Source organism: Austrofundulus limnaeus, unplaced genomic scaffold (genome assembly GCF_001266775.1).
Source record: "Austrofundulus limnaeus strain Quisiro unplaced genomic scaffold, Austrofundulus_limnaeus-1.0 Scaffold13, whole genome shotgun sequence".
In the NCBI taxonomy this organism is placed as follows: Eukaryota; Metazoa; Chordata; class Actinopteri; order Cyprinodontiformes; family Rivulidae; genus Austrofundulus; species Austrofundulus limnaeus.
In genome coordinates, this window is record NW_013952415.1 from 4,613,726 (window position 1) to 4,637,749 (window position 24,024).

Genomic DNA, 24,024 nt, shown 5'->3' on the forward strand with positions numbered 1-24,024 from the left:
CATCAGCTTTTATTAAAGGAAAAAAAATTGTATAGGTCCTCTGGACGGGTTCTTCTTTAGGACCTATACAATTTTTTTTCCTTTGATTTTTTACCTGGATTACTGAGATGCATCAGGACATCAGCTTTTATTACTCCAATCTTTAGTCGTATATCGTAACTAGGCATTTTATTGCTGCTGTTTTTTTTCTCAGGGTGGTCCTTGTGATTTTTCTAGTTGTCAAAAACTGCTTTAGAATTAAAAAATTGTGACCGGTTTCAGCCTGGAATCATTAAAATCCTACATGTGGACAGAAGACGGTGCATGATTTTAAGCACTGTCTTTGATAAGAACTAAAATCTACAGTAAAGCTTGAAAAAAAAGTCAGTTTTTAGCATTTATGTCCCAATAGGACTCCAACTTCAAAAAAGGTTTTTAGAATTAACTTGGTAAAGCCTCTCTGAGAGTGTTGTGAATTAATATTTCAGCTCTGTACAGCTGACTTGTGAAGAATATAAATAAATTGGCAAAACGTGTAGCCGGTCTGTGGTTTTGCAGGCAGGTGGCCAACAAAAAGCACTGAGAGAAAAAAAGAAATACAAGAAAAGCCAGTTTAATGTGAGGTTCAGACACGGTAAAAGGTGAAGCGAAAGGCTTTCAATCATTCATTGACCATTTTAGTAACTATTTAACTGTATGTTAAGATCTTTTGTATAACACCTAAAACATCTGTTTGCTCTTTATGCCTTCATTTCTCCTAACATCTTGGACTTTTTTCTCCTTTTATATAGTGATTTAATTGATCCTGGGCTGAAACAGTTTGGTGTCAATAGTTTTCCCTATGAGAACAGATAAAAAACAGTTAACATCTGAAACCAAAAAAAAAAACATTACCTTTCCTTTTTATTTGTATGTATTCTGATATTTTTTTCTGTCAGATGTGAGAACTTAAATCTTTACATTGCCTGGCCAAAATAAAGTTGCCACCTGGATTTAACTGAGCAACCAGGTACAAGCCTCCTATTGGATATTTACTGCATAGATGATTATCTTTCAGCTGGCAACAAGTTATTTAACCTCAAATGATGCAATGATTTGCTTCTCATTTCTTGAACAACCATGTCAAAAGATGCATCCTTTGGTCGTGGAAAAGACATTAGTCTTTTTGAGAAGGGTCAAATCATTGGCCAAGGATGCTAGGATTGATTGGGCTCGAATTGTGAAAGAGTGGTTCAGGGAGCAATGAGATATCATTTTCACACGTGGACTGACCACCAAGTCCATTGAGAATCTTTGGGATGGTGCTGGAGAAAGTTTTGCACAGCTGTCAGACTCTACCATCATCAATGCAAAATCTTGGTGAAAAATTAATGCAACACTGGATGGAAATGAATCCTGTGACATTGCAGAAGCTTATCACAGAGAATGCATGCTGTAATCAAAGCTAAAGGCAGCCCAACAAAATATTAGAATGTGTGACCTTTGTCTTGTTTTAGTGGCAATTTTTGGGGGGCAGGTAGTGCACATTATCATGTTGAGTTTTGTTTTTGTATTAAAAACTCAAAACATAAAAAAAATCATCAAAAATGTTTTGTCTAATTCCAGGGCTGACCCACAGAAGCTGGATGCATTCATCATGGATAAAGCCCTGTTGGACTATGAAGTCTCCATAGATGCAGACTGTAAAACACTCACAGTTGGGAAACCCTTTGCAATAGAAGGTAAATACTAAAAGAATATAAAACTAAGGACAAAGGTATTGTGAACAGGGTTATTTGTGATTGATATTTGCCTTTGTCAGTTTATTAAAAAGATTTGCAACAATGCTTTCAAAAGTTTGATCAGATCCCAGACACYGAATAAAAGTGAGAAGTTGACAATAGTTTTCAGCTTTGTTTGAAATGTTTTTTGTGTCGCTCCATTGATAAAGCCACACATTCAGAAAATGGTTGAAATTTGTACACCTGCAGCTTTCTTCTGCTCAGTCCAGCCTAAAGCAGACCAGGAGCCCCATTTCTTCCAGCCATGGTTTCAGAAACAGACTGTCCACCCTTAGTCACAAATTTCAACCTTCAGTTTGYCCAAAGCACTTTATTTCTATTTCTCCACACAAACACTCATTCATGGGTCAAACCCTTGAGCGTACAACTACAAGATGATCACTGAGTCTGCTTCAATGTTTTCAGAAAAGGTCAAAACTGGAAGAGTTGCTGCCCAACTTGGGATAAAATGTTTTGTTCCRAGTCAGTGGAGCAGAGCAGAGAAATTCTCAGTCCATTTTCCACTTTCCCTCAGAGAGCAATTAAATGTGTTCTTATTTGAATAATTGTTTATTTGACCAATAATTGTTTAGAAATGAATGGATTTTAAATGTTGATGAAATCTGCAGATTAACTGGCTGTGATTTAGAGGACTGACTGAATGTTTTTGATCTAAACAGAGATGGCATCACGGTACTACTCACGTTCCGGTTCTTCTGTTGAATTCTAGGGGAGTTTTCTACATTATTTTAGGCTAACGGATCATGAGAGCCCTAAATTTATCAATATCAATCACTCAACATTTGCACAATAGTTAATCTTTTTGGCTTTCAAAAGCTTACATTCTCTGTTGTCCGCCAGTAATCTCTGGTCCATTTAGCAAGCCTCTTCCTCCCAGGGTGTAAAATGTTCCCGAGGCACTTGCTTCCATTACAGGCCACAGTAGCCCCAGATTCCTGTGCTGTTGTTAATTACTTAATGCACCCTTAAGCCTCCAGGATACAATACAAATCAATCAGTGCAGCCAGGGTACTTTTGCAATTGGCTATTGCAGAATTTGTCACACTTTCCGGGCAAGCTTTGACATCCAGAGATATACTGTTTTCAACCACCTGCTTTGTTTTTTGTATTTTTTTTTACAAAATGTATGTTTCTTACATGCAAAATTGTGTAAACAGCAGTGAATCTGCTCAGCAGCTTTTTCTCCTGTGGAAAACGAAAAGTAAACAAATCAAGTGAAATATGTATTTGCTGTTGTGATGAACAGCCACTAAAAAAGTGAACGCTGTCTGTGTGTTGCCACTGGCAGGTTATGGCATCGGCCTCCCTCAGAACTCTCCGCTCACCTCCAACTTCTCAGAGCTCGTTAGTCAGTACAAATCCGATGGCTTCATGGACATGCTGCATGACAAATGGTACAAGGTTGTGCCCTGCGGGAAGCGCAGCTTTGCTGTGACGGAGGTGAGTGTGACTGGTGGTGGGTTGACAGAGGGGATTGTAGTCCAGTTTATTTTTTAAATAATAAATAATATATTTTTGAGCTTTCAATAGGCTACTGAAGGTTTGGATTGTGGTGCAACTAGTTTACAAATTTCAAAATGCAATTCATGCCCTCCACAGATCTCATGAAAGGTAACTGCTCTGTTCTAATTGAAAACATGGCCTCTTACACAAATGCTGCAAAAGTTGTGTCCACACTGCTCTACCAAGCAATTTGAAATTGAATCCCATTTCCTAGTTCAACTTTTGTGGCACAAAGTTACAATATTCCACAGTGAAATGTGATGCTTCTTTGAAAATGTAAACATAAAATCTTATGTAGAAACGGTAATCAAGCCTGCAGTAAACTTCAGTTTATAATGCTGATTTTATGCTTGGTAAATAATGACAATAATACCAAAATTAAATGTATACTGAAATACAAGGTTGTGACATACTCTCCTTTTGTTATATCCATATTTTCATTTGTTAAAAATAACTGATAATGATAGCAGATAAAATGCATTAAAACTGATCCAGGTAACATTTTTGTTGGTGTCTGTGAAATTTGTTTTACGATCAAATAAAGAAAAAAAATGACATTTTTGGTTAGATTTACAAGCACAGCTCATACTTTTTTGTTTCAATTGTGCTCCAAAAAAACAAAATATAAAAGTACAGACAGTCTTTACAACCCCCGCCCCCAATATATAAAAAAAAATAAAATTCTTGGCAGCTTGACCATCTCTATAACCTAATTTTTAGACTTGGTAAAAACGCACACATATTTTAAAATTTTGTGTATATTTGTATTTAACTAATTGACTCCTGCAATGCCTTGACAGTTGGTTGATTTATGTTGATCAGAGGCACATCTAATTAACAAGCACCTACAGAGTGCCTGTGACTGGGAGCGTATTCTAAATTCTGAATGTAAATTATAAACTTGTGCATCCCATATCAGTAGCAGAAAGGGTACATAGTTATTCAGTCTTGAAAAAGTGAGCTATTTTCCAGCGTGTAGCGGCGAAATGTGCTGGAGATTATATCGACAGCAGCAGACATCTAAATTGCTCCAGGTACATTTCATTTTTCAGCATCACAACTCAGTCTGCCTAAAGTCAGAGCAAAGAGAGCTGCTCAAACTAAGACTTTCTCTTTATCGGTGTGCCATTGAATTTTGCATGCCGCTATTTCACACCGGTGCCTTACAGGAAACCCAAGGTGGGACAGAAGTCGATTTGAAACTGTAGATAAATGATGTAAGATGCTGAGCATTTATTATCAGAGTAAACACTGAGTTTAAACTATGGATGTCATGAAAGGCGGACACAAACAGAAAAATTTTCATAAATTACTCAAGTCTTGCTCAGTTTGTTTAAGTAAAAAAAAACTTATAGACCGTTTTAGAAAGCCAATCTCTTTCAAATGTGGCCAACTCACCTTTTGTGCTCCTATAGACATTACTCTAATTTGATGCAACAAAACCCATAATGCTAATAGCCATAACATTAAATTATACAACATCAATAAGGTCAAATTCAACATAAAGGAATAAAACAGGAAAAAAATAATCTCTTCCACTCTGTCTACCTTTCTATAGACGCTGCAGATGGGTATAAAGCATTTCTCTGGTCTGTTCGTGATGCTGTGTGTGGGCGTGGCCTTATCTCTCCTAACCACTATAGCGGAACATATTGTGTACAAGCTGGTGATCCCACGGGTCAAGGAGCCGCGCACCCATTACTGGCTGCACACCAGTCAGGTACTGACCAACACAAAAACACATCACATTACAAACGATCACATCACTTTTTCACTCATAGGATGGTTATGTTTCAGTTAACATGAGAGGTGTTGTCAAGGGAAAGTTGACAAGATTTATTGGAAATGAAGATTATTTGAATATCAACAAGATCTAGAGCCATTTGTTGTCCTCTGTTGTGAAGAATTTGTTATAACTACTACAAACATTTGAGTAAACTGTTTTCTAGTTTTTATATTGCTTAAAAAGATGGCCAGCAGGGTGGTCAAAGTGTAGTCAGTGGTGGCCAAGGCTACCGTCAGCCACCCACTAGCTCCGCCAATGCACCTGCCAGTGGATAAAAATGGGCTCTCCTCATCAGGACCAGTTGCATTGCCTCAGAAGAGCAAAACTATATTAATTTTGTTATTATTAATGGTGTAACTCCTACCCAACTTGAATGTTTTCACAAAAATCGTTAAACTTTACTTACATTCCCTGTTTAATTCCAGTCCAGAAAAACACCCGTCACAAAAACTGCAACCATTCTTTACTCAAAATCCCTCAGGGAGAGGACAACAGGGCACCGCTTGTTTAGAGAGAAACCAATCTTGCCTATGATTGGTTGTTGCTGCTCTTGCAAAACCCACAGCCTCTTTTAGACAAAAAAAATTCTAGCAAACACGTGACAGCTGATGTGTTGATTGTTTTCCAGAGATTACACCGAGCCCTCAACTCAGTCTTCAGTGATGACAAACTATCATCTGTAGCCAAGCTTGAAAAAAGGTAAGGTTTTTCTTTTTTAGATTGTTTGCTTGTTTATTTGTTTTTAGCACAGCTTTWGCAAAACAAACACTAGACCTTCACGCTAATTGGAATTTTTGTTTTTGCTGATTCGATTTGAGATAAATTCAGTGTTGAAATGACAGAACAGCATGTGAACTGAGCGCAGATGTGATATAATTATTATTTTATTCCTTCAGTACTTTTTGTTTTGACTTGGGACTTAAGCTCATTAAAAATGTTGTCAAGCATAAACTCATCAGAAATGGCTTTGCTCCTCTCTTCAGGCAGCTGCTGAATAAAGAAAAATGTTTTTTTCCTCTCAAAAAGACAACTAGACTTCCAGCTAACGACAGCTTATTTTCCTCACCACTTCAGATCTTTAAATATCACAACAAAACTACATTACAAACGTCATAAAAAGCTTAGCATATTGTTTTGATTCATGAAGGGAGTCATTGTGAACTCTGGAGTGCCATTATGAATGAAATGTAGTCCATATAATCTAACACTTATTCACAGTTCCAGAAGGAAGCCAATTTCCCAAACTTTAAATGCCCCATTGGCCAAATTATCTGGTTGAGAGTAAGTGACATCAATTAACATCCAAGTGGCAGTTAAGGGGCCCATTTTTCATCAGAAACTAAAGTGAATGGTCAGTCTGCTGGAAGGCAATTATCTGAGGAAGTTGAGGAAATAATTTCATGCTGAAGTCAAAGTATTGTTAGGAACAGTGAGACTGATTGTAAGTCATCAAATCCCAGTTTTTTTAGGCAAAAATCAGAGCGATGCCCACTTTTCAGATTAATAGTGTCATTGCTGATTAGCCATTTATACTATTTTTCCTGTTTTAGAATTTCTTCTGTAGGATTTTCAGCTTTTTTACTAATTGAAGTATCAAAACTTTCAGCTTATGCAGAACGAAGGTGTAATGATTTGTAGCTTGTTTGGTTTTATTTAAATGTTTGGCTTATTTTAGTTTTTGCGAGTATTTTGCTAATTTTAACTTAGCGTACTTTAATTCTGCGCTCATGGCCTCTTGTTACAGTTGCACTAATTTTAGCTTGTATTTGTGGTTTTTGTACATTTAACTTTTAGCTGCTGTGCCAGTATTAGCTTTTAGCTAATACAGTGCTAACTTCTTTTTTTTTCCTCCAGTGGTTTAACTTTTTTGTTTTTTAGTTTTTAGTCAAATTTAGCTAACTTTATCCTCAAATAACAGTTTGATTTGTTTTAGGTTATAGCTATTGTTTTTAGCTTTTAGCTACTAATATACTAATCTTAGTTTTTAGTTTTTGCCAAGTTTACTTTTAACTACAGTATTGCTCATTTTAATTTATGTTCTGTTAGTTTGACAGTTCAGCTATGGCTTCTTTCGCTAATGTATCTGAACACTTAGCATTCAAACTGCCTATTTGCAGACAATGACAATGTCACATCTGTCACATTCATCTTCAGATTATTTTTTTAAATGTTACGCAGCTTCCATTTTATTCTATTTTGTGTTAAAAGTTCATTGCTTGTTCAAAAAAAGTTCATTGCATCAGTTCACTGAGAGAACACTGAAACTGAAGAATTAAAATACATGTASTGATTATAGAGACAAGCCCAAGTGATTAATGCTTATAATAATGAGAATAGGCTGCCTAGCCTTGCATAGTTACACTCATTCAATCAAGCTCCTCTGCATCATGCCCTCATGCTGTCCAAGAGTCAGAAATTATTACTGTCTTATTGTCAGCTTCCTGCAGAAACTTGAAGCTGTGTCAAATGTCTGCTCTGTAAGCAATGCGCGGCAATTTAATGATCTTCAGTTTTCATGAACAATATTTATCACCTGCTGCCAAAAAGTAAAAGCAGATTAGGTTTTTACGCATTTGTGGACGGGTTTTTCCTACAACGTGGGGTATTTTTTACAAAAAAAAGCAGCCAGGTGGGGGCCAAAGTGAATCGTGGGGACCAATGTCAGGTCCCCACGGGTCCAAACGCATGTTGCAGGTGTAGGGTTAGGTTTAGGACCAAGGTTTAGGTTAGTTTCTGTGAGGTTAATTTTAGAGTATATGATCAGGGTTAGGCTATAAAGTCTAAAAACATGAATGGAAGTCAATGGAAGGTCCCCACGGGGTCGAGAAACAAACATGTGTGTGTGTGTGTGTGTGTGTATGTGTGTGTGTGTGTGTATGTGTTTGTTACCAAAATATATTATAAATCACTAGATGACTTTTTTAAACCTGCATAATATAAATGACTGTATAACTGCAACTGAAAAACGTTTAAACAAGTATGATTCAAAATAACTCATAACTGAATAAAAAAACACAAMAATGAATGAAACGTCAGTTTCATAGCTACTGACCCACATTTTAGTGTGTTGGCAACTAAGAGTCATTCACAACACATWCTCTGAGCATACTGCATGGGAATAATAATGTTATTATAACGGTTTGACCAAAATGACTATAAACTCAGTATCACAACTCAGTCTGCCTAGTCTAAATTCTGCATGGCTGACAGGAGGAGAGATAGACACTTCAAAGAATGCTAGGCCTTTAAATTAGTGTGTAAAAAATTCATTTTTGGACTACTATTACTTTTTTAACTTTTAATTTTTTATAAATGACTCAAGGAGCAATGTGGTAAAAATTTTACTGACTAGGAGCAAGACTTTGGATCAAACTGTAACACACCGTATAACATAACCCAACTTTCCCAAAATAAATAAAAAAATAAAAAAATGCCAAGGGCATCAAGAGAACTGTCTGTCAGAGATAATTGGCCACTGTCTGTAATAGCTTATAATGYTCTCAGATGGCCAATTAAAACTTTGTGGTTGATATCAAGCAGGAAAAGACACATCCAGGATGAAATGAAATTATAGGCACATGAAGTTGATCTATAACATCAATGTTGTATGGATCCTAAGGAACAAGCCAAAAGTAGAGCTCGTAGCAAAAAGACTAGTTAAAGAAAATAAAAATAAAGCTGAAAATTGGTCAAAAACCAGCTTTAACTAAAATAAATTGTAAAACTATTAACATTGTGAAGCAATTTGATTTTATTTTACTTTAGGAAATTAATACAGATGCAGATCTGCATGGCCTCCCACAAAGTATTTTCTGATTGTGTGTGTGTATACTTGTTTTTACTACAGAGTGAGGACCATTTGCTCCATAATTACTATCAGAGTGAGGTCTTCGATTTGAAGTGAGAACCTCTTCAATGTCCTCACTTTGTTTGCAGCTCTGCTGTGCTTTACCAGTTAGGTTTAGAGGTTTGGTGTGAGTTAAGTTCAGGTTGGGTTAGGGTTAGTTAACTACAGACCAGTAATGGTTAATTTTACTAGTTAGGTTTAGAGGTTTGGTGTGAGTTAAGTTCAGGTTGGGTTAGGGTTAGCTATTGACCAGAAATGGTTAATCTTAGGGAAAATATCCCTGTTAGGCATAAATACAGTTACAAAAACGAAAGTCAATCCAATGTCCTCAGTTTGATGCAATTAAATGATGTGTGTGTGCATGCGTGCGTGTGTCAGGGTGGGGGGTCTTTAAATGAAGTGCAAAAAACCAGCTTCTAAAAGCTTATGAAGTGAAAAATTAAGAGCAAACTATGACTAACTCTAAAATATCAAATTATAAAAGCCAGTCCCAAATTTTGTGTTTAAATTTAGATTTTTATCTACAGTTCATGCCGGTATAGCACAAATCATCTTTACAGTTCAGGAGCAACACGTAATTTAGAAAGTTACAACACACTGATTCCAGCACTTCTCAGCAAAGCCTATAAAGCTGCTGGTGGTTATCCTRGGTATAGCTGAAAGATCTGATAAAGTGTTTTCAATCTTAAAGGATTCTCTCGCTCTTGGCTGCTGTGCTATCAGCACAGGTGGGCTCCAGTGAAAAAGGTGGATATATCATTTTAAAATGATTTTTTTTTATGTTCTTATATTCAGATGCGTCATCCTTTCAGCTTTGATGTCAGGAGTATCTCATTAGAGTCTTCTTGTCACCTTTTTTTTTGCATAGCTGAAAAATACTTTTGATTTTGAGAGCCCTTCAGTTAAGCTTAAGCTCGAGTGTATTTGTCCGCATCGGTTTAAAAACTGAGTGAGCAAAACAAATTATTTGGATTCCTTCACAAGTTTCCTCACAAATAAGACAAATCCTTTAGGGAAATTTTAATTTTGCAAGGACATATATTTTAAAATCATCTCATGATGAGGGACGGAGTTGTAGCCAGTTTGGTCAAACCTTGAAAATGATGTAATGTTCAATATTGTGATATAGTAACATGTCACACTCAGAGTATATATTTACCCCAATATTTCTAAAACTGACTCAGCTGTAACCATATATGTGTTTGCTAATATTGATTAACTGGGGAAGCCATCTTGAATTGGATCTGTTTCAGATGCACGTGTAGTGATTCTGAATGTTTAAATACCTGTCTCATATTTTATGGGATATTTTGCTAACAGACAGATAAACACACACACCAGCAAAACCATCTCTGTATAGTGAGTGATACTGAAACAATTTTTCAAAAAAAATTATAACTAGTTTAAAAAAGTTAAAATCTACTTTGACTTTTCTATGTACCTTTTTTTTACTACGAAGATTCTCAAACAGGAGATAGAAAAAGTGTAAAGAGACTTAACCAATCAGATTATTTTAAAAAGTGTAACAGAGGAAGGTGTCAAGACCATGAAATGGAATATTTGTTAGCCAGCACTGGAGTAAAAAAGAAAAACAACTTTGTAGCTATTATGTTGTATTTCAGGCTGAATGGGTTCCTTAACCTATTGGTGGAATATTCAACATGATCCATTAAAAGGTTCAAGCAAGAATGGACTTTTCTCAAATAAATAAATAAAAAAAACTTTACTATCAGCTTCATGCATGTTCATTCAGATACTTTAGTTGCTGCACAGCATGCTATACATGCTATTGTAGATCCAGAGGAGGACACAGTACAGAAGTCCAAGGAGATTTTGTCATAATCTCGTTTGTCAAAGTACTTAATAAAGAATCCCAAAAAAAATTTAAAAAACTTTTTTTGCAATCCATAAATCATGATTTGTGAAGGATAAATGAACAGAAAAGAAAAGGGAACAAAAGCCATAACATGGACACTGATTAAGTATCGCTATCTTTAGTCATCGCTCCCTGGAGTAACATTACAGAATAAAAGGGAGAGAGAGGAATGGAAGTGGGATTTGTTAAGTAATGCATGCCTAAACTACAAATTGGTAGTATTATGTCAAACTAAAGCCTCAGTTTCCGTGTTTCATAGCTGAAGATGGACCTCCAGGTTAACTGGGATAGAGTGCTGGACTTTAGAGCTGCTGTAGGACTTTTATTTTGTTACATAACTGAATGATGTCAAGGCGTATTTAGGAAAATGTCCATTATATAAGCACTACACAGATTAAATTAAGATTTTAAATAATAATTTAACAAACTGTTACCATGAAGGAAAAAACTGCATAGTACTTTACTTTAGGAATATATTGGAACACTAGAAAGTCTAAGACTGAAAACACTGCACGCCAGATAGACAATGATTTATTTTTGTCTTTAAACAGCATTCCATTTCTGCCAGATTATAGTACACATAGAATAGTCACAATTTTCAATAGCTAATGCCTCCTATTTAAGCGAATTTTAGGGATAACTGTAAAGCTTGTTTGAAAAAAGCATTCACATTATATCCATATACATGCAAAATATAGTAACTGTTATCATACTGGCAAAGTTTATGTTGTTGTGCCTTTTATCAATCACTCAAAGGAGGGGAAAAAAGGCTAAGTTTGCTCAGAAAATAGCAAAACACCCAGGAACACAGAGAAAACATTGCTTTTCTTTGAATAGGATAACCTAGAGACAAAGTGAATAACATTTCAACAAATATTCATACTGGTATGCAAGAAAATAATGACCTCATTGTGTAGTACTTACCCAGGCATTTAAGACCATCATTTCGCTGTCTTTTTGAAGGTCTTATTCTGCATATCTTGCTGTTTCATCATAGGACAGACAGTAAAGTGTTTTCTAAGCAGCAGCAACTTGTAGTTTAAAGTGCACACCTTTGAAATAATCAGTTTCTGCAGAACTGTCAGGTGGTTGGATTTTGACTTGCATTTTAATCTTATATAAGATTCTAAATAGAACGATGCAGTCAGATAATACAGTGTTCTCCCACTTTGGCATTTAGTTTCTTCCTGACATTTTACTTTTATATTTGGCTTATCTCAGGTGCAACGAAGGAAACAACCAGTCAGCCTCCTGGAATCCTACAGAATCCTCTCATTGCAACCGGCGACGGTTTCTTCCACAAGACGTGCAGAATGACCTGGAACATCCGTCCTCCCAGGATCTTCCACCTCCACCGCCCCCTTCTCCACTCCCTCATCCCCATACTCTCCCACTGCTAGAAAAACACCTTCCCAAAGTGACTACCTCTAACGGCCGCTCCGACGTGTTAGGATGGGGGCTGGGACAAGGCCTGAAGCCAGGCCAGGGAGGGTCTGGGCAGGGTGTCACACAGTGCCGAGGTCTGGGAATGAGTGACTGTGGTTTGAGCCAGGTTGGCCAAAACCCGTTGGTCCAGGAATTGTCCGAACTCGAGGGCCAAATACTTGCAATTAAGCAGCAGTTGCAATCAGCCATGAGGAGGAAAAGAGAGCTCGAACAGTACCAATCAGAAAACCAGCAAACAAACCAGACTGCGTCCAATCAGCCCACAACACACCAGTCTAACCAGTTTGTTCCATATACCCAATCCCACCAGCAGACTAACCAACACACGAACACACTCCCAGACTTCTGAGGTTTGCCTCTTCCTGTTTTGTCGAGGACTCTTCTTAGACATGGCTTCAGAAGTTGGAACACAGATGAAACAAAGATCCTTTTTCAGACTCAGGAGTTTCCCATACCGTTGGACTGAACTGTTCACCGTGGATCAGGTCCTGCTCTGTGACTTCAATTAGGAGATCTTCTGACCTCTTGAATTTGAGACGTGATTGCAGTGAAAGTGCCAGATGAGCATGGACTAGAGATCTTGCCCCAGTTCTCTTCTAAAATCTTTACTAGCTTGTGCGAGTGAAGCGCTATGCTTCCCTTCCCTCGCCTCAACCTTAATTTAACTCTTTTCTGATGCCTTCTTTTTTTTAAGTTGACTTTATTTTTTCTGCTGACTACTTCCTTTTGTCCTTAGCTTTCTCCTGAGGTAAGCCTGATCTCTTCAGTGGTATGAATTTGCTTGCCGTTTTGATGAGCTTGATCTATGGTCTGACAAGTCTTTGGTGTTTAAGGTTAATGGACTTCACCTGTGTTTGGTGAGGCTCACGGTGTAAATGAGCTGTGGTTGAACCCAGCCAGGTTAGTCTATGTTCTTAAGTCTTGTTGAAACATTGTTCTTTTCAGACATACTGTACTGTTCAAAATTGGTTGGTGTTACCACTGATGATGTAAAGCTTTTACCCTTTGGTAGTGCATTAATTTTGGCTTTGGCTATTCTTTTTTAATTTTTTTAATACAAATATTTTGAATGGTAATTGGGCTGTTGTAGCAAGACACTAATGAAAAAGATGCCAATAAAAGCATTCACAAAGCACTACAGTAAATATGACAGATCTTGTGGTGAACCCTAGGACAAAAACACAACCTTACTTATGAGTCACTGTGTAATGTGCTGCACTTTACGGATGCACTGCTGGATTGTTTGACAGAAATCATTTAGCTTGTCAGAGTTTGAGTTATGGTCTACGGGTATTTCATTGTGTATTGAAAACAACAGACAAGCTGATGTTGTAAACAAAAAAATCTTATCTTGCTTGTATTGTTGTTAAGAAACACCGAAGTACCATTAACCTTTTGGTGAAAACCCAAAGGCAAATATGAAGAATGAACTCAAATTTCCAAGCAAAGACACAAAAGGGTTCTTCTGTGATGAGACCTCTTTTCTTGAAACTTTCCATTTTGGTTTGGAAATATTCTGTTTATTAAAAATGTATCTCACCTTTTGACTGAGTTGGATTTCCTCACCCCCACCCCCAGCCCACCCCCAAATCTTGTCAAAAGTGTTCAGACTGTCTTAAGAGGTTTGAGGGAATGAGTCAGAATGTCTACGATGAGCATAAACTATTCCACAGCCATATAGTGGATGTAAAAACAGAAAAGCCAAACCCAATTTGTCTCACTTCATTTCTAATTATTAAACATCAGTAACTATAACTGTAGAGTCAATTATCTGAAAAAAAAAATAAAACCTAAATGTCATTATTATGCAGTAACAAAGTGAAATAACTGCCAAATGACTGTTGAAAACCAAATGTTTTGAAGAAATTATCGGGGTTCATGTAGTACACTGATTTTAATTATACTACACATAGTATAGTTTTGGGCGGCACGGTGGCTCAGTTGGTAGAGCTGATGCCTCTCAGCAAGAAGGTCACTGGTTCAAGTCCCGGTCCGGGGACCTTTCTGGGTAGTTTGCATGTTCTCTCCATGCATGTGTGGGTTCTCTCCGGGTACTCCGGCTTCCTCCCACAGACCAAAAACATGACTGTTAGGTTAATTGATAACTCTAAATTGTCCCTAGGTGTGAGTGAGAGAGTGAATGGTTGTTTGTCTCGTTTGTCTCTATTGTGTGGCCCTGTGATGGACTTGCGACCTGTCCAGGGTGTACCCCGCCCCTCRCACTGTGACTGCTGGATATGGGCACCAGTGACCCACGCAACCCTGAAAAGGAAGAAGCGTGTACAGAAAATGGATGGATGGATGGATAGTATAGTTTGTTTTATGATAAGAACTGTAATGACTGTTAAATGTGATTTTTGATTAACTTGATTCTATATTAATAGTTTCATGCCTGGTAACAAACACAACACCTATTTGTACTTTTCAGTGTACTACATAAACCCCAATAATTTCTTCAGTTTGATTATGTTAAAGATTTAAAGGGTTTTCTCACTGATTTGTGCTACCACTATAGAACAATGACCAACATTCAGGGCACTTCCCTCAAATTGTGTTCAGGCTTCATCTTTTTGGATTTTACCTTTCCAAAATACCTATTAGCCTTTAGCTGCAGTGCCAATTTCTACACAACCTAATATGTTTAATTTCAACACACCCTGCAGCTATATTTCGTATTCAAACCACTCCGAACTTTGCTTCCGAGCCTGAAACAATATCTGGCTGCTTCGCTCGATTTTTCACTCACACTGCAGGGGAACAGCAATTTGAACAAGAACGCATATTCAGAATTGCCAACGATGTTTTCTGTACACATGGCGTGGTCAAAAAATTAAATAAAACCACTGCGCGCCTGCACACATACACACACGCTGCTATTATCTATTTAGCCAGTGTGTCTGCAGGGTAAGCACAGGCTGCCACAGCTGAAATGAATACCTGACAGAGCAAAAGAGAAAGTGCACTGGCTCAGCCGTCAGCTTCCTTTGTGTGCCTGTGTGTGTGTCCCTTGCTAAGCGGTAACACATCTCATTGAAGTCAGCGCCGTGGTAACAGGATGAATCAACAGAAAAACCTAAACAGGAAGGTGGTTTTAGTATATCCATGTGCATTACAGTCACATGTCTTGGGTGGCACGTGTCCTTTTTCCAGAGGTGCAGTGAGTGTAGCTGAGGACACGAACTTCAAGCGTGAGACAAGAATAAAGTCCTAATCTTGTTGATTATTTGAGAGTCTGCCTGAACAACTGCAAACTGGAAATATTTATTTATATAAAAAAATCAATGCAGCAAAAAAAAAAAAAAAGAAAAAGAAATCACTGGATATTCCAAATAACACAAAGACAGGCACATTTTTCTTGTATTCTATCAAGGCAACTGCAAACGCTGTCAAGAAGAACAGCACCAAGCCAGCAGCCAGGCATTTTCTACGGCAAGTAAAACATACAGTACAAAATGAAATCACAAGACAGCACTTTGTTGCTACTGACTATTTAATTTTTTTGACCAACAAAGAAAAAAATATATATATTTTAGCATTTCTGACAAAAAAGCTTATTTTGTTCTTAAATTAAAAGGACATAATCACAATGATCATGAGTAATATCTATAAAACATATCAACTTCTCTTTTCATGCTGGGCATAGCTTCCAGTAGGAAATGGAGTCACAACATTGCATCACAATCCACAGGTGGGTTGGGGAGAGGAAGGGGCGCCTCAAGGAGGAAAAGTGAATCAGGAGTCATTGGCCTGGTTGACATTGAAAACGCTAGCTCAGTCCCCAAGTTACCCACTCAGCTTATGCCTCTATTTATTCTACAAAATGAGAATGCCTTTTATTGAAATGGATTTGTAGGAGTAGTTCTCAAAATTATCGAGTGGAATCTGCAGATCTGACACTTGCTAGCCCCACAGGACTCCAGTGTAGAGATAATCAAAGTGAATCAGAAAATTGGGGTGAAAGACACTCATAGCAAGCATGTCAACCATTGATGATTTCAAATATTGGATCTAATAACAGGAAAAGACAAACCCTAGTTTCTGTCTCAGAAGTTGTCACTGACTCGATCTCGCATTTCCTCCAAAGGGGAGAAGAGTTCCTTCCCAAAACACCTAAACTGATACTAGAACATATTCAGGTTTACAGCAGGCAAACAGGTCCAAATGGATCATAATAGTCATACAGATTAACAAAAATCCTTAAAAAATAAGACCTCATAATGGTCGATTAATGTACAGAGATAATAATAAGAAAGTTTGTCTTTTTTTTTCCTGTACAAATGACAAACACCACAGAACAACAACATCAATATATATATATTTTTTTCCATTGCAGAGATTTTAAGTCTGAGTGGAATGAATGTGGTGATCAACGAGGCATTTCACCTGACAGGATGTGATGTAAAACAGTGAGTCAACCGACAGGAAGTGTGCAGGTTTAACATTGTCAGGAGAGGCGACGGCACTCGCTCATACAAAAATGTACAAAACACCATCCTCTAACTACAAACGGCACACCGTGGAGGACAAAAATGTGCCATGTCTTAAAGAAATTTCAAAAAACCTGGAAAAACAACCTGTGCTTACAGTAAGTTGGCTTTGTGATACGTTTGCATTGGTCTGATCTGTGCATCTTGGCTGGTTAAATAGAGAGTAGCCAAGCTAGATGAAAACCACAACGAACATGGAGTTTTCTGTCCCCCAGGTGATTTTTAACAGATAAATCAGAAGTGGGTTTTTATTTTTTGTAAGCATTCGGCATCACGTGGCATGCGTCCTCGTCATTGTGACTGGAMGTGCTGTGGAGACGCAAACGTGACCCGGTGCTGCCCCCTTAGTCATGTGACCTCCGTCATGGATGCCGAGTGGTTCTGAGAATAAATGTTTGAGGAGGAATGGACAAGGGAGTTTAGGAGTTTAGGATGAGTAGAGAGCAGAAAGATGATTGAAGGAAACAGAAGATGGAAAAGATGCAGAAATGAATAAAGAAATAAGAGGAACATTTTCAATAAGTGCAACAAGTGATCTGGTTAAGCAGTGCGAATATCATGCCTGACGTGTCAGTGCTTTGTGATGAAAGAAAGAAATTAAAGAAAGAACAAAAGGAAAGAAAGAAAGAAATGCATACAAAATATAGTTACAGCAAGTGACAAAATAAACCTGTACAATACGAGCGCTTTTGGAAGGAACTGTTTGGTTTGAAGTCTAAAGCTTGGGGGAGCTGCACCAATTAATGGCGAAAGATAAAAGACCTCAAGAGATTAAAGTTGTTGGGATTCCAGGTTAAGTGTTTTTAGCTACCTGTGCGCTGAGGGTCTCCAGTGGGCTTTCTACGCGGGGGAAAGTCATCAGAGGCAGACTGCGGTATTCTTCAGTCTTCTGTTTAGCTACCGCAGTATGAACACCTTTGAAGTTGTTCACAACACAAATGCCCTGTGAAGTATGGGAACAGTTTAATCCCAATTTAAAAAAATCACAACAATTAAAAACATTTTAAAAAGGCAACCTAAAAATTGTAAATCAGTGTAAAATGAATCTAACAGTCTGTAACTATTTAAACACACACATCAATATAGGTGTAAATATACAGGAGTTTTCATTCCACGGTAGCATCATCAATGCCAAAGTGATGTCATTAATTACCTTCACAGGAGTTTCAAAAATATCTTTATACGGTTTAATGATTTATGCCAAGTTACATATCAATCCACCCAGCAGCTGTTGAGAAATGTTGCTCTATAATACAAATGCCACACTTATAACAGCACTCAAAAAGGTCAAGTGCCCGCAAAGTTACTAAGATTTGTCCTTTTGAGGACTTTGAATGTCAGCACATAGTTAAACAAAAAACTATTAAACAGTTGAGGTAACTCAAGCCTGGACTGTAAAGAAGTAATTGTTGGAGCCTTTTTGCATAATTAAAATAAAATCTTGTTAAATGTGAAACATCATTTCAGTTCATTTTGAGCTGAACATTAGTGCTAATGTGTATAATTACATGAAATATGATATAGCCTAATATAACTCATAACAAAAATGTTTTTATGTCTTTGACAGAGTAAAATTTAGAGGGCTGCTTTTGAGAGATGTGAGCATATTTTCTGCTTCAGAATTGTTAATGTTGTTTTATAAAGTTAATAAGAGTATAAAAATCAATCAATCATTAAATGGTTTTCTAACAGCCAACCACCATAAAAGTCAGTCTCTTAACAATGCTTCAGCTTTTTTTTTTTTACTTTTAAACGTTTATTAGTTTTGGTTTATGTGACATTTTTACACAACGAAAGCTTCGGCTGCAACATTAAAGGCCTCAGCTGATGTTTATGACCCTGCACTAAAATTCATTAGAATAGATAATTACATTACTTATAATTCTGAGCCATATTCCAATTTATTATTATAATTTAAATTTTGGGGTATCCTAGCTGTCTTATGATAATGAGCTTTAGTCTTTTTAAAAGCCTGATTTAATGCAAGATTTTTTTTCTTTTACGCATCACTGAGAGCACGAACGCCAACAAGGCTGCAGGATTTCTGGTCTTCCATCTTCCAGTTAATCAAAGACAGCAGCCTGAAGGAGATCCCACCCCACCAGACACCAAGTGTGCCCTCAGGCAGTGGCAAAGACGAAAATGAAGCGGGCTGACTCACTGCTGGAGGTTTCGCAAGGATTTCGAGTTTGTGGCAGTTCATGGACAGGAAGTCTCCAGCACTCCAAGACCASGAGAAGAGCTACTGGGCCAGAATTTGCAAATAACTCCCCCAGCACTGCAATAAATTTCTTACATCAATATCTGTCATGGTAAGTCTAAACTGCAGGCTGATGCAGTGGCTTTAAACACATTTCTGGATGACACAATTGATGTGCCTCCTTAGTGACCACAGCAGACTGCTTCTTTCTAGTTTGTCTTGCCAATGATGCAAAGAACTCTGGCCAAGCTGTCACCCATTGTTTCAGGTAAGTGCAAAATTAAATTTGAGCCCATTGCCTCAAGAATTAATTTAGCAGCACAAAAACAAGGTTTCATTACAAGGCTTCGCATCAATGTGATGCAAAGGGAAGTTGAACTGTTACACTATATTATATCCTGAAATATGAGTCAGATGGGCTTTTTATTTTCAATTTCAAAAGTATATCTTCCAAAGACATAAATTAAAGTGACACTGTGTAGCCCTTATATACTAACAAATTGTGGTTTTATCAGATAGCATGTCTCCACTTTTTCCAGGACAAAGTGAATCCTGCACGTCCAAAGTTAAAAAAAATGTATTGGAGCCAAAACCAAAAAGCTTAACACTGACCTATATTTAAATCTGCTGGATGGAGACATATTCTTCCATAAGCAAATGCACTTTTTAGTTTGTTAAGTTTATTCATAGCCAGATTAGGTAGGCTTGGGTCAGTGCACCAAGGTCCCTGTCTTTGGCTACCGCCCAGGACATCATGCAGCCGGATTACATGGCCCCTCCTGCAGATGGTGGGCCCACAGGAAGGCAAACCCAAGTTGCTCATTTAGGATGAGCCCACCCAGAACTCATAGGTACAGACCAGAACCGGGTGCTCACCAGTGATCCCCTTGACCAGCTTTCAGGGTGACCCGCGTACAGCCAAGTGACACTGAGCTCCTTGATTTAGCAGATACACACGAGTGTTCTGAACCGCTCTTTTTCTGGTCTGTCACCTAGGACCAAACTGCCACAGGAGACCCTACCAGGGGCAAATTCTATTGCACCAGACAGCATAGATCCCAGGTTCATTCAGACGCACAAACTCCTCCACCACGATAAGGTGATAATTCAACGAAGGAGCATCCAGGAAGTTATCCGAGAGAGACTCAGCCGTTGCTCCTCCACATCAAAAGGAGCCAGTTGAGGTGGTTCAAGCACCTGGTAAGGATGCCTCCTAGACATCTCCCTAGAGAGGTGCTTCAGGCATATCCGATTGGGAGGATTTACCCTGAGAATGACCCAGGACATGCTGGAGAGACTAGTCATGTTTCCATCCAATTTTAATRCATATTTTGAGTGAACTTTTAAAACGTCGCAAAAAAACAAATGCGCATCAGACGTGTTTCCATTAAACCCGCAGGGACTGCAAGTCTCAAGACAATGGAGAGAAGTTACCAGGAATGTGTTGCTACTATCGGGAACGTTGTAATTCTGTCGTATCAACTAGTATTGGCGATGTTCCATGCTGTCTGGAGACGTAGAAAAAAATGCAATTCTCTTCACGTTATGCAAATATCCAGGAAGACACCGACAGTGGGAGAAGGGTCCAGCTGCAGCCGCTACAAATATTGGACAGCGAGAACAGCTGATCGAGGTATGTTTGCTATGTCAGAATTTATTCAGCAAATGTGTGCCATCTYCTCTTTCGCGCATCAACTCTTTTTCGTAAAATCCAAAAACCACCTCAACTGAGCGTAAATACTTTTTTTTTTGCAAAACTGAAGATGTTTTCGCAAATTTTGCCTTTTCCATCCACCTTTCCTAATGCRATACTTTTAAATGTGCATAAAAATATGTTGATGGAAACATGGCTTATGTCTCTTAACTGGCCTGGGAACACCTTGGAATCCTCGGGAGAGCTGGAAGAGGAGGATGGGGAAAGAGAGATCGGGGCCTGTCTGCTCACGCTGCTGCCCATGTGACCTGACTCTGGAACAAGCGACGGATGGATGGATGTTTATTCATTCATACCTTCTATATGTAAATAGCAACAGCACTTTACTATTTTTTTTTCTTTTTATCACCTAATCACAGTTAGAATCACAGATCATCAAACGGACACATTTCTTGCATGACAAGGTCTTCATAATGTCCGCTCAGACCATTAGGACATTTCAAGAGAAAAAAAATCCCTTCTTCCTCTGTTAATGTTGGCCTGATAATACAATGGAAATGAGACGTTTAAAAACTGCTGAGGTCTTGATTTGGTTCTTGTGTTAATCTTACCCTGGAGATCCCAGAATCAATGCATGCCAATTCCTATAGGTCAATCATTGAAAGCTTACATGTGCTGCTTTGGCTCCTTCTCATGTCCCAAGGACAAAATGTTCTAAACTGCACTTCAAGGATGTCACAAAAAATATTACATTCCAAGAATGCCTGAAACTTAAATTAAACTAATGTTTACCTTTATTTATGTAATAACCTCGATAAATCTCCACTTTAAACTATTTTAAAGTTTTAGCATGATTTACTATTGCTTAGCTTTGACACAAATCTTCTAACTATGCTGTAAATTCTACTATTACCATATACTGATTAACATTTTGCTGCTTTTAACTAATACAGTATTACTTTATGGATAAAATACAGTACATGGAAAGAATCAGTTTAAACCATGAAATTTCTAATCACACATTGGAAAAATAGAGTTTAAATATAGAAACAATATTTATTTCTCATTAAACGCTTTAAGATTGAAAATTTGATTAAGCCAGCCTCTCAGAAAAAAAGTGAAACAAGAAACTTAATGGCAAACCAATAGCAGCACTGTTCTGTCATTAGTCAAAGGCAACAACCATCTCCAACTAGTCACTTGCTTTAGTGGAGGAAAACAAAAACTTTTAAATGAGAACACACAAACTAGATGTAAATGTCATTCTTACATAACTGGGCTGAAAAAAACATGGATTTACTCAAACCTCACCAAGAATTAGCCTCCAGTATTTTATGTAAAAAGGAAGTACTGTGATATAATGCTCAAATAGGAYGGTGTTTCAACTGAATGGCACAACTAGCACAGTCAAAATAAAAAAAGATCCGTCAATGCAAGAAGATATTTCAAGTATGGTGCGAGCCATGAGTGTGTATTGCTGTCCATCCATCCATCCATTTTCTTCCGCCTATCCGGGGTCGGATCGCGGGGGCAGCAGCTTCAGAAGGGAGGCCCAGACCTCCCTCTCCCCAGCCACTTCTTCCAGCTCCTCCGGGAGAACTCCAAGGCGTTCCCAGGCCAGCCGAGAGACATAGTCCCTCCAGCGTGTCCTGGRTCTTCCTCGGGGCCTCCTCCCGGTRTATAGTGTGTATTGCTGTGATTTTTTTAAAAACACCATAGTGTGTCACATTGTTGATATAATATGATGTTTTGTTTTTCCTCCATCTTCCCTTGTGTGGTTTTTAGTTTTTCTATTGTTAAAGGTAGYGCAACTGTGTTTGCTGCATGACCGGTTTCACCTGTTCCCTCATGTTTGTCTTGTATGTCTTCCTGAATTTAGTTCCGTTCCGGAATTGCGCCGCTGAGGGTGGCAGCACGTTGGAGTAGCTCTGTTACTTTTATTGAGATTTTCTTTTCGTTTCAGGCGTTCATTCCTGCCTTTCTGCGGAAAAGTAACTTTTTTGGACGGCTGTTTGGGTTTGTGTTTGGGGTGCTGTGCAGCTGGATTGGTTTTTGCCAATACTTTTTTATACTTTGCTTTTTGTTTTGATGCATAACCATAGCAAMAGGGTGGTTTACAACAGGGAGCAGCTGATTAATATCGCAAAATCTGAAATAATACATCAACTGAAGCCGCAAATCCCAGAGGAGTTGAAAAGGAGGCATCGTGGCTGCAGAGCTGGAGCAAAGAGGCAAGAGAAGGAGGAAGTTCAAACCATCACTTCCATCAATCCTAATGGGCAACGTGAGATCATTAGCTAACAAACTGGATGAACTTCAAGCCCTGACAAGGAGTCAGCAAGAGTACAGAGAATGCAGTATAATGTGTTTCACTGAGAAATGGCTGCAAGATCATGTCCCTGATGCCATCATCTCTCTGCCAGGCTTTCAGACTATACGAGCAGACAGAGATTTTAAGAGCAGCRGGAAAAAGAAAGGAGGTGGATTAGCAGTGCTTGTCAACAACAGAWGGTGTCATCCAGGACATGTTAATGTGAAGTTTCGTCACTGCAGTCCAGACAGTGAACTCTTGGCAGTAAGTTTCCGTCCATATTATTTACCAAGAGAGTTCACCAGTGTTATTTTGGCAGCTGTTTACATTCCACCCTCAGCTGTTGCTGACGATGCATGTGATATCGTCAGTTTCGTTGTTGCTAAGATACAGACACAACACCCCAATGCATTTGTGGCAATATCTGGTGATTTTAATCATGCCTCACTCTCTGCTGCACTGCCAACATTTCACTAGTTTGTCAACTGCTCTACCAGAGAAAACAAGACATTGGATTTATTTTACACAAATGTTAAGGATTCTTATATAGCCAATGCAAGACCTCCTCTGGGTAATTCAGATCACAACCTTGTTTATCTCTGCTCAGAATATAAACCACTTGTTCAGAGACAACCTGTAACTACAAGGACTATGGGAAAGTGGTCACAGGAAGCTGAAGAAGCCCTACARGGATGTTTTGAATCTACAGATTGGAATGTTGTTTGCCAGCCACATGGAGATGACATAAATACCATGACTGAGTGTGTGACTGACTACATAAAAAAAGAGAGAGACACTCTCACTACCCTCAGCAAGGACAAGAACATCATCATTCTTCCAGCAGACAAAGGAAGGTGCACAGTTTCTCCTATTTCTGTAAACCTGTACATGGAGGAAGTGGAAAAGAGAACTTTGATGTCCTTTTCAAGGGTGCCACCAAGCCATTGGTTCAGATATGTTGACGACACCTGGGTTAAAATTAAAGCCCAGGAAGTCCAACATTTCACTGATCACATCAACTCTGTGGATGAATATATAAAGTTCACACGAGAGGATGTAAAAAATAATGGCAGGTTGGCGTTCTTGGCTTGCGATGTCTCGGTTTCGGATGGACGACAGTTGGAAACTAGCGTATATCATAAGCCCACCCACAC

The 24,024-nt window shown here is 38.3% G+C and overlaps 2 protein-coding genes across 8 annotated transcripts in view; one reads left to right on the forward strand and one right to left on the reverse strand.

The window, feature by feature from the left end:
- grin3a (glutamate receptor, ionotropic, N-methyl-D-aspartate 3A) overlaps positions 1-13,763 on the forward strand; it is an 84,585-nt gene extending 70,822 nt beyond the window's left edge. For both annotated transcript variants that reach the window (XM_014002531.1, XM_014002530.1), the window contains exons 6-10: positions 1,585-1,700; positions 3,049-3,200; positions 4,822-4,983; positions 5,678-5,748; positions 11,994-13,763. In XM_014002531.1, the coding sequence (XP_013857985.1) occupies positions 1,585-1,700; positions 3,049-3,200; positions 4,822-4,983; positions 5,678-5,748; positions 11,994-12,567 (1,075 nt within the window). In that variant the 3' untranslated portion in view covers positions 12,568-13,763. The remainder of the gene's footprint in view (positions 1-1,584; positions 1,701-3,048; positions 3,201-4,821; positions 4,984-5,677; positions 5,749-11,993) is intronic.
- Positions 1-24,024, reverse strand: part of plppr1 (phospholipid phosphatase related 1) — a 126,148-nt gene that overhangs the window by 73,127 nt on the left and 28,997 nt on the right. For 4 of the 6 annotated variants that reach the window (XM_014002535.1, XM_014002533.1, XM_014002532.1 and 1 more), the window contains one exon: positions 17,517-17,648. In XM_014002535.1, coding sequence (XP_013857989.1) covers positions 17,517-17,648 — 132 coding nt within the window. Of the gene's footprint in view, positions 1-15,671; positions 17,282-17,516; positions 17,649-24,024 lie in introns of those variants that run through there. The other 2 variants (XM_014002536.1, XM_014002538.1) reach the window with 2 other exon arrangements.